This window comes from Peromyscus leucopus, chromosome 8b (assembly GCF_004664715.2).
Source record: "Peromyscus leucopus breed LL Stock chromosome 8b, UCI_PerLeu_2.1, whole genome shotgun sequence".
Classification (NCBI taxonomy): Eukaryota; Metazoa; Chordata; class Mammalia; order Rodentia; family Cricetidae; genus Peromyscus; species Peromyscus leucopus.
This window is the reverse complement of record NC_051086.1, coordinates 92,266,726-92,276,656: the sequence shown is the minus strand read 5'-3', so window position 1 is coordinate 92,276,656 and position 9,931 is coordinate 92,266,726. Positions and strand designations below refer to the sequence as shown.

Here is a 9,931-nt window from a genome sequence, read left to right as displayed (position 1 = left end):
GCTTCCTTTATAGGGCAGCCAGTGGGCGTAGCGATTACAACAGCTTCTCTGCTGTTTCCATTCCCCTGGGTTTTCATCACCACTGGCCACCCGCCAGCTCCCAGGTGGCGGCTACGGGCCCCCTCCCCTCCCACCACCGGGGCTCTGCCTCATTTCACCAAGCCCTGTGCTGGGTGTCATGATCGAGTGTGTGTGTCTGTCTCTGGTCTCAGGCCTGTCACCTGTGATTCAGGCAGGCCCTCCAGCTACGCTTTCCCATGACCTAATACGGACAAGAGGAGCTGGCGACGTCACCTCCACTCAGCCCTCCCAGGCAGCTGCCACCCCAGCTTGATGGGAAAAATGAAGTGGGGAGTTAGGCACCCCACACACACCTAAGGTGGATTCCCTTCTCCACATGCCGCCCCACACATGTGAAAAGCCTGGGTCTGGGAACTGGGGATGGGTCAGGAAGACTGGTTACCCATCCTGACTTGAGATCTGGGTTTAAACCCACCATGCCCCCACCACACAACACAGAAACTACCTCAAGACTCCAGTTGCCAACCCAGGCAGGAAACTGGAGCTTAGCAAGGAATGCAGCATCCAAACAGGCCCAGCTCACTCAAGGAGTGGGCTGGCCTCCTGCTCTTCGCTTAGCTCCAGCACCCCCAACACCCCTCTAAGCAACCCCAACATCCAGGGACACATCCTGGGATGAGCCCCCCCCCCCCTCCAGTTTTCTGAATCAGTTCCCATCCCTGGGTCCCCTAGAAAGCCTAGACTTCTCTTCTAGACCTTTCCTGTCTTCCTTTATCGTACAGTACAACTTCCAGGACCAGGTGGGTGGAATAGAGGTCAGCTAAAAGCTCAGGAGGAAGCAGAGCTATGTATGGGAAGGATGCCTTATTAAAGGAAATCTGTGGAACCATGAAGAGCTTGTCTCCTTCCATATTCCTTACTCTCTTCTATATCCTGAGAGATCTCAGAGGAGGATGGGACAACTCAGGCCCCAGCCAGGAGAAAAACTAAAAGATCTTCCTTCGAAATACTCTTACCCCACCCTACCCCTGCCGGGTTGCCCACGACGAAAACCACAACATGGTTCCCGAGGACCCACACCATGGCTCCATCTAGCTCCACCTACTATCCTAAGCCCAGCCCTAGGTCCTAGGGTCCTGGGAGGCCTGCTGGGCGGAATGTGGTCGTGTTTCAGACTGCCGATGGGTTCCTCCTCCCAGACAGGTCTAGACAGCCCCCATCAGCAGCTGGGAGAGATTTCCCCAATGGCCCAGGAGCTGCCAAGCCACCAAAGCAAACAGGATGCCCCCCACACTCACACAGCAAGGCTGCCCCACCCCACACACACCCCCAGGGAGCCAGGTAGAGCCGGTCTGGCTTCTTGGGCTGTCTCTGAGACTGCCAGGCTGCCACCCCCTCATCCGTCAAGGCCCTCGACCACTCTGGGAAAGTCACCTTTCCCAGCCAGACCCCTGAACCTTTGTTTTAATGCAGGTGTCCTCTAACAGGTGTGGTACCCAGAAAGTCTGCAGGCCCTCCCAGGGACCAGCACCGGAGACAGCCCCAGAGGCAGATTCTTAGAAACAGGATGCTCCATACCTCCACCCTCAATCCTTCCTCCTCCTCCCTTCTTGACTTCCAAGGCACCCCAGGCCTGGATGGAGTGGGCAGAGCAAGTAGGTATGCAACAAGTGATACCAGACGCTTAGTATCCCCAGCCCCTCAGCCCACGCTGCCCGAGCTGATGACGGGACAAATGAAGAGTTCAAGACCAGGCTTCTTCATGGCTTTATTAGCAGCTCCTGCGGTAAACCCAAGGGGCCCCTCTGTAAAGGGCAGCACAAAGCAGATGCAGAAGATAATGGATAGCTCACGGGAGCTCAGGCATGGCAGTAGATGCAGGGAGCTGCAGCCTCAGCCCCTGAGGCTGGGCTGTCACATGCAGAAAGGGTCCTCAGTGGGTGGAGCGGTGCACCTGCTCTCGGGAGGAGACCACCTTGCCATCCTGGACTTCTTCCACGATGGTGCGCACCTGGCGGCTGGTCACCATGGCTGGAGATGGCAGGGATTGAGGGGGCACAGGGAGCCTCAGGCAGGAGCCCCTACCAAACCTGCCACCTGGCCTCTAGCACCCTTAATTCCCCCCAGTGTCCCATACACAAGACAGGATAGACTCTTACCTTCTCGGGAAGGTTGGGAGGCCAAGGATGAGGAGTATTGAGTAGCCAGGCTGTGAGGAGAGGAGACCAGTCAGCCCAGAGGTATCACAAGCCAGCAGGGCCCTAAGAGCACTGCTGGGAAGGATCAGCAGCTGGGGAGGCCCTGAAAGCGTGAGAGGGATCCCACAAATTGGGAAATCACAGCTAGGAGTTCACAGAGAACAACACAAACCTAGGATCAAATGCCATAGGCTCCTCAAAGCAGGAGGGAGAAAAGAAGTCGCCCAGGGCATGTTGTGGCTATATTGTGGCTACTAAACCAGGGTTTACAAGGAGACGCTGCACAAGTGGATTTTCCATATCCTGAAGGGCCCAATAAGACTCCGTTTAAAGCAAGAGAGTGACTAGACTGTAGATAAAGTTGACCATTATTGGGAAACAAACGTGTATGACTAAAGCTGTAGACCCCAGGACACTCTTGGCTTCCCATGGAGACTTTGATCAACATTTCCAGCTCCAAATCAAGGTGTCACTTGCCCTGCACCTCACCTCATCCTGGCTAATGATGTCACCAACCACAGCCGACCAGTCATCCAAACCAGAAACCCAGGGTCCTTGCTTTTGACCCCTCAGCATTTATTGAGTAAAAACTCTAAGCCATGCTCACACACACACACTCGGGCATCCCATCCTGCTGTCTACACAGCCCCCACCCCTAGCTCTCAAGACTCTTGTCAGCTGGCCAGACACCCTGTCCTGATGTCTCCCCTCTTCCACCCAAGCCCATGTCTTCCAACACAAATATTCCCAAATATCTGGGCGAATGTTCTTCTGCTCAGCGTCACTCCGTGGCTCCCCATGGCCCACAAGACCTGGCCCACATGCTGTCTGTGGACACTTGATGACAATCCTCACGGTCAGGACCACTCCCTTTCTGTTTCGCCCCTGCATACTTCCGCATTCACATCTAACTGTTGACATTCCTGGGACAAAGCAGTGTCCGGCCCAGCCTGGTAGGTGCCTAGACCCCCACTCACTGGGCGTCCTCTCCCTCCAGCAGGCGGCGGTAAGTGGCGATCTCCTGCTCCAGCCGGGTCTTCACGTCCAGCAGCACCTGGTACTCATGGTTCTGCCTTTCCATGTCACAGCGTAGCTCACACAGCTGCTGTTCCACGCTGCTAATGAGACCCTGCAGCTGTGCCAGCTGTGCCCCATAGCGTGCCTCTGTCTCTGCCAGGCTGTTCTCCAGTGATGCTTTCTGTGGCCCAAGGGACAGATAGACAGTGAGACAAGAGCTGGGCCCTTCCCCCACAGATGCCCAGAGAGCGGTCCCACCTGGGTGACTTATATGTGTTTCCAAGACAGTTGGGCAGTAACTAGGGCCAGAGGGGTCCATGGGATGGGCCAAACAGATTGTTTCTGTTTCTCCCAGTGGGGGTTCTATGCGGCAAGTCTCAGCAGAAGTGACAGGAACCAGGCAGGACAGGGATGGTGGCCCACCATGCTGAGCTGGGACTGCAGCTCAATCTCCAGGTTCTGGACAGAACGGCGGAGCTCCGTGATCTCCGTCCGGCTGCTCTGCAGGGCCTCCGTGTTAGTGGCCACCTCACGGTTCAGCTCCTCCGTCTGGAAGGCAGGGTGAGCATAGGGGCTAAAGGAGGCTTTCAGAGGGCACAGAGAACAGAGGCTGTCCCTCAGCCCTATCCTCCCAGAGCTCCCCCTCCCTGGCCTCAGAGGAGCTCGCAGGCACCTGCATCCAGAGCCCCTCTGTGCCCCCAAGGAACGAGTGCAGTAGATCTAGCTCCTGCAAAGGACCCTGCTGAACCACAACACCTCAAAGCAGGCACTGGAGATGATTGCTAGCAACTGTCCTCACAACCCACAAATGTTCATTCAGTAGGTGTTTATCCCAGGCTTGACCTACATATCCAAGCACACACATGCAGCAAACACCTGTGGTGGGTGGAGCCCGAGCCAGGTTGGGTGGTCTGGATCGGTTCCCCAGGCCACAGCCGTACAGGAAGAGCCTCGTGTGTCTGGGCTTCTCCCGGGCCTCACATTTACTTTAAAGCCCAAGCACTGGTCCAAGTGGTTTCCAAAGAGTCTGAGAGTGACCCAGGCCATGGTGACAGGTAGCATGTGCAGCAGTCACACGAGAGCACACCTGCCCCACACGGCCACCCACCTTGGTGAAGAACCAGTCCTCGGCATCCTTCCGGTTCTTCTCCGCCATCTTCTCGTACTGATCTCGCATCTCATTCAGGATGCGGCTCAGGTCCACACCCGGGGCCGCGTCCATCTCCACACTGACGTCCCCGCCCACCTGGCCACGAAGGGCATTCATTTCCTGGGCAGAAAGGACAGCAGGAGATCACCCAAGGCCACCCTGGGAAGAGATCCTGGTCCTCAGGGAAACAAGGAGACAGCCAGGCCAGCAACTCCCCTGGAAAGCTGCAGACAGAGGACTCGCCTCCTACTCAAAGGGCTGTGGATTCCATCAGTCTCCCCACACACACGATGGCACAAGGGTGCCTACAGCCTGCTCTCCAGTTTGTGTGAAATAAGAGAAAGATAGTTCTCGGGTGAGGGGAAGGGAAGAGAAGGCAACCTCGCCCTACTCCCTGACCCCCTGGCCTTGTCGCTTAGCCATCAACCCTACAGCATGAGCAAGGGGTTGGCCAGCCTATGACGGCATCGGTCCAAGCCAGACCCTGTTAAGCAACACTGGTCTGGTGGAGAGAAGCAATTTTGCACTTGGCCTCAAAGTTAAGGGAAGCCCTTTCCAGGTGCCCTTCACTTGGGAATCAGACTCCCCCAGCCCAGGACAGGCCGTGTTGAGGTGGGAAGGAAGCAACCAAGCCAGGACTAGATGGCTGCTTGAGTCCAAGTCGGGTCTTAGACTTCCAGCCTTGAACTGCGCTCTGGGGACAGAAAACTCAGAAGTCTCCAGCAAAAGGAGTCAGGGTGTGGGGAGCAGCAGAGATGTGGGGTCAGACCTACAGATGGGTGGGTACAAATCAGACAGGCACAAGGTCAAGTCACTGTGGTGCTGGACCTGTCTCGAACCCTCTCTGAGGCTCCATCTCTATGGTGCCAAAGGAGGAGAGCAAGAGCCTCTCTCTACCGGCCATGTTGTCAACAACTGCAGTAAATCAGTTTTAATGCTGGGTAAACGTGCCTTGTTACAATTAATTATAATAATTAGCACTGTGTGTTAGCCTGACTCACTCATTAGTGAGTTAACTGTCCCCGCAGTCAGCCACGCCTGCAGGGATGAGCGGAAAAAGTCTCTTTGGAGGAATGGCTCGTTGAGGGTCAGCACCAGGCTAGGAACCCACTGGTGATGAGGACTGGACCTAGTACACAGAGAAGGACCATCAGAAGTTCTGTGGCCCCAGCTCCACAGCCAGCTTCTCCAGTGTCTCCAAAGCTGGCCTCACCTCCTCATGGTTCTTCTTCAGGTAGGCCAGCTCCTCCTTGAGGCTCTCAATCTGCATCTCCAGGTCGGCTCTGGACAGGGTCAGCTCATCCAGCACCCGGCGCAGGCCATTGATGTCGGCCTCCACGCTCATACGCAGGTTCAGCTCTGTCTCATACCTGCAGGGTTGAAGGTTGGGGCCATGATCCACACACCATGTTTGTGCTGTGTGCAGAGCAGGAACCCATCACCAGCTCCCCGGGACAGCCGGGAGGCACAGACTCACTTGGTACGGAAGTCATCGGCCGCCAGGCGAGCATTGTCAATCTGCAGCACGATGCTGGCGTTGTCAATTGTGGCTGCCAGGATCTGGAGGTGATGGGGAGCTCCGTGAGCAAGCACCCACCACAGAGCCTCAGGAGGCTCTGCTGTACCCTACTTGCACACCGCCTTGCATAGGAAGGGCAATGAGGGTCCCCGTCTTTGAACACCCAGCTGCGGTTTCAGGAGCTACCAAACCCTCCGAGTTCTCACCGAGTGATGGGACATGAGAAACAGGCATCCATCTGTCATCATGGGGTCTAAGATGCCTGGGCCTTATCCCAAACTAATTCACTTCCAGGCTCAGCCCTACCTGCTCCAGAAAACCCTGTCAACCCCCCTCCCCCATCTCCCTCACAGCACTTCTCTATCTCCGAGACAACCTTGTACATTTTTTATTAGATTTTTTTCCCCCACTACACTCAGAGCAGCCTGGGAACAAGGCCATACCTGTCTGGTTCTCTTTGGACTCCCCAGGCCCGGGCACAGTGCCTGACCAGAGTCAGCCCCCAGGGTATATTTGTCTAATTAATTATGTGACTAATTAATTGATTGATGAGGTTATGACCGGCCCCTCCTCAAAGCAAGGACAGAGCCCAAGAAGATACAGGAAGTTCATTTATTATTACTGCTGTTGTCGATATTGTTGGAAATGCCCAAGGCTGGTCCCAAGTAAAAGTCATGGGGTTGGGGAAGAGAAAAGTACAGAAAAAACTCACCTGGTGACAGGAGCTAGGTGGAGACTGTCATAGTTTAAGGCTGACCCAGGAAGAAGATGTCCTATAAGAACCATCCTGTCTAGGGCCACCTCAGCCCCCTCCAAGACCCCACTCCAGACTCTAAGTTCCATGCAGTGCCCTGGCCAGGCTGAGCCTACAGGTCAGGTCGATTCCCTTCTTCTGCCCCACCACCTGTATACCCAGGAAGCCTAACCAGAACATTCAGAGTAGGATATGGAAATCCAGGGGGGGGGGGGGCTCTGCTTGGAGGATGAGGTGCTGGCTAACCCCAAAACACAGAACACTGACTCACCAGGACTCCCCTGGGTTCCCCGCTGCCCCAACAAAGCCTGGTATCTGATCTGGCACAGCCAGGAGCTCTGTTTCCAAGGGAGATTACATGAATCCCCTGCCAGGTGGAGGACCCGGGCAGGAGCAGACAAAGGCCCTCACTGGGCTGCTGTAGGGCTGGCTTTCTACCCCAGAGCCTGGATTGGCCTCACAGCTGCCTGGGATCAGACTGGGGCCAGCCTGTCTCTCAGCGACCCTCAATCCCTGCCTTTCACTAGGACCCTCCCAGAGTATGTTTGTGTTAAGACCTGAGCAGCCACATTTACAGAATGCCAAAGTCATTGTGAGGAGAAGAGATGAGGTCCACTTCAGTCAGGCTAGCTTCCAGTCTGAGTTGAAAAACAGACCCCAAAATAGCCACTAGAGAGGGAGAGAGACCCACAACTAATGCAGCTTGAGAACACCCAGACCCTGAAGTCAGCATGAGAAACAGGGCATAGACTGAACATGGAAGTGTTGAAGGAACACCAAGATTCTGGAGTAGAAGACAAGCCATCCGTCAAGGAGGGCTACCTGGAGAAGGGTGAGGCTGTAGACGAGTAGCTGCAGAGGAAAGATGGTACCTAGCCTCGTGTCTCAGCATCCATACCAGACGGCACCCACCTCCCAGACCCCTTCTCGGGCTATTCTCTATAGCTGCAAAGCCCGCAGCTGCCTTCAGTGTCCTGAAGCTGCCCCGTCCTTCCTCCATCACCCACCCCAGATAAACTCCCTGGGAAGAGAAGAGTTCTCCTCCATCCCCTTGGAGAGTTCCCAAAGAATACACAGCCCAGGATAGCCTACAGGCTCAGGGTTATTCCCAGAGATGTGAGAAAGGGAGAGATGAATGGCCGAAGGATGGAAGTCTGTGGTGGAGAGGATGTCTTCTACTATGGGGATGGAGTGAGTCTGATCAGGACCTTGGGCAGACAGCAGAAGGTAGGCAGGGGATCCCACCTTGTTCCGCAGGTCCTCTATGGTCTTGAAGAAAGGGCTGTAGTCACGAGCGGGTCCAGGGCCCTGCTTCTTGTACCAGTCACGGATCTTCACCTCCAGGTCAGTGTTGGCCTCCTCCAGGGCATGCACCCGGTCCAGGTAGGTGGCCAGCCTGTCATTGAGGTTCTGCATGGTCTCCTTCTCATTACCCCCTAGAAGGGCATCGGACACACCAAAACTAGAGCCGAAGCCCCCGCCCAGGCTGCAGGAGTAGCCGCCACCATAGCCACTTCCCAAGCCTGCCGAGAAGCGGGAGGATGTGACCGACATATTGCCACAGCTGCCACCTCCCAAGAGGCTGGGAGCCCGGCAGGCACCCCCAACACGGACAGAGGACATCCGGGAGAACCCGCCACCGCTGCCGCCAGGAGCACAAAGGCCCTTCATGGAGCTGGAGGTTGAAAATTGGCGGATGCTGGTAGTGGAAGCCATGGTATCTGCAGGTCAGGTAACAGGGTCTGGAGTGGATGGAGACCGTGGGCTACCCTTTATAGCCAGGCTGAAGGAAGACTGTGCCCCTGGTCCTTGAAGTCCAAGCCAAAACCCCAACCTTGTAATTTGCCTCTGTTCCAGCCAGCCACCCAGGGCCTGAGGCTTGGGCTTGACCTGTGTAACACATCCCTGTGTCCTGAGGCCCCCTCCTGTGTCTGTCCAGCCTGGGCATCAGTGACCTCTTAGTGGTCCATTGTTCTGTTTCAGAACAAAGATGGTATTAGAGCTGTAGCCCCGAGGCAGGGTGATCCTCCATCCTCAACCTCAATTAGGCAGCTGAGCTCATTCCTTGGGGAGGAGGGGGGAGTCCAAAGAATCTAGCCCAGGAGCAGGGGAGGGCCTCAAACAAGGCTCCACAGGCCTGGGAGCCAGGGAGCTGATCTGGCCCCCCACCTGGCATTCCAGGATCTCAGGGAGAAAGACGTGGATAGTCACTCCTGGGACTGGACTATCTGGTACAGATAGTCCTGGGAGGGCCCCTCAGTCTAAGTTGGGGGAGCCCCCAGCTGTCTTGAAACTATTCCGAGCCTTCAAGGTAAGATACAGCCTCAGCCTTAGGGATCCGCTGACTAAGAAAGAAGAGACATGGCCACTGGCCAAAGGGAGCTTTAGACCCCAGATTTTCAGGAAGCCAGTAAAGGCATCTGTGTTTCTTCATCTATAAAAGGAAATCAGGTCGACAAGATAGCTCAGCAGGTAAAGGCAGCTGCTGTACAAGCCTGATGCTGAGTTCTATCCCCAGGAGCCACATTAAGGCAGGAAGAACCAACTCCACCAAGTTATCCTCTGGCCTCCACATGCACACCATGGCATGTGCACACACACACAATAATAATTCTTCATCATCATCTTCATTGTTGCTACCTCGCCAAGGTCTTTTGACATAGGCTATAACAAAATGGAAAGGGGTGTGGAGGCTGGAGACAGGGCCTGAGACCAGAGAGTAAGGGTGTCACCCCCGCTCATTTGCCCCACAAGTGAAGAAAGCCAACCCAGAGAGTTCCCAGAGATAGTACCAGGCAAGCCCACAGAGAAGCAGGACTGTTGCCAGGGTGACCCCGAGTGGGAGTCATGCCCCAAGGAAGAGCCACATCCCAGTCCTGGGAGTCAGCAGCCACCCCTGTAGGGGAGCTGTACGGTCCCACAGCCTGGCAGCGGCTCCACCCAACCGGGAGATTACAGGCCTAATCTCTGCGGCGCTAATGATTTAGGCGCTGCCAGGACACTGGCGTCTGAGCAAAGACTGTCTGAATGTGGAGCCTCCAGGGGTGGCCAAGGCCCCAGGCTCCGGCAGAGATGGAGGCACACGGGTGGCCTGGGCTCCTTGCCCACACTCAGGGACAGGGAGGGAGCTGGGTTTCCCATATGTCACAGAACTCCTGGAAAGAGGCAAGACCTACAAGGACTTCTTGCTTAGAAGGGGTGGCTCTCACGGGAAGATACCCCTCACCTGAAGCACCAGGGGAGGAGCTGTAAAAACCATCTGGGAGACAAGG

The 9,931-nt window shown here is 55.7% G+C and overlaps 1 protein-coding gene across 1 annotated transcript; it reads right to left on the bottom strand.

Moving 5' to 3' along the window:
* Window positions 1–1,772: 1,772 nt before the first annotated feature.
* On the bottom strand, window positions 1,773–8,590 carry LOC114706925 (keratin, type I cytoskeletal 42). The gene is made up of 8 exons (XM_028889477.2): window positions 7,905–8,590; window positions 5,864–5,946; window positions 5,600–5,756; window positions 4,345–4,506; window positions 3,660–3,785; window positions 3,197–3,417; window positions 2,181–2,230; window positions 1,773–2,052 (listed from the first exon to the last, which is right to left on the bottom strand). The coding sequence occupies exons 1-8, from the start codon at window positions 8,373–8,375 to the stop codon at window positions 1,955–1,957; spliced, it is 1,368 nt and encodes a 455-aa protein (XP_028745310.1). The 5' UTR covers window positions 8,376–8,590; the 3' UTR covers window positions 1,773–1,954.
* Between the last annotated feature and the right edge of the window lie 1,341 nt (window positions 8,591–9,931).

What these genes read in the sequence shown, in the direction of transcription:
- LOC114706925 (XM_028889477.2), bottom strand. Translation starts at nt 8,375, where the DNA reads ATGGCTTCCACTACCAGCATCCGCCAATTTTCAACCTCCAGCTCCATG. An exon ending in AGGACTGGTTCTTCACCAAG is followed by an intron (nt 3,786 to 4,344) that starts GTGGGTGGCCGT and finishes CCTGCCTTCCAG; the next exon opens with ACGGAGGAGCTGAACCGTGA. An exon ending in TGCAGTCCCAGCTCAGCATG is followed by an intron (nt 3,418 to 3,659) that starts GTGGGCCACCAT and finishes CTTGGGCCACAG; the next exon opens with AAAGCATCACTGGAGAACAG.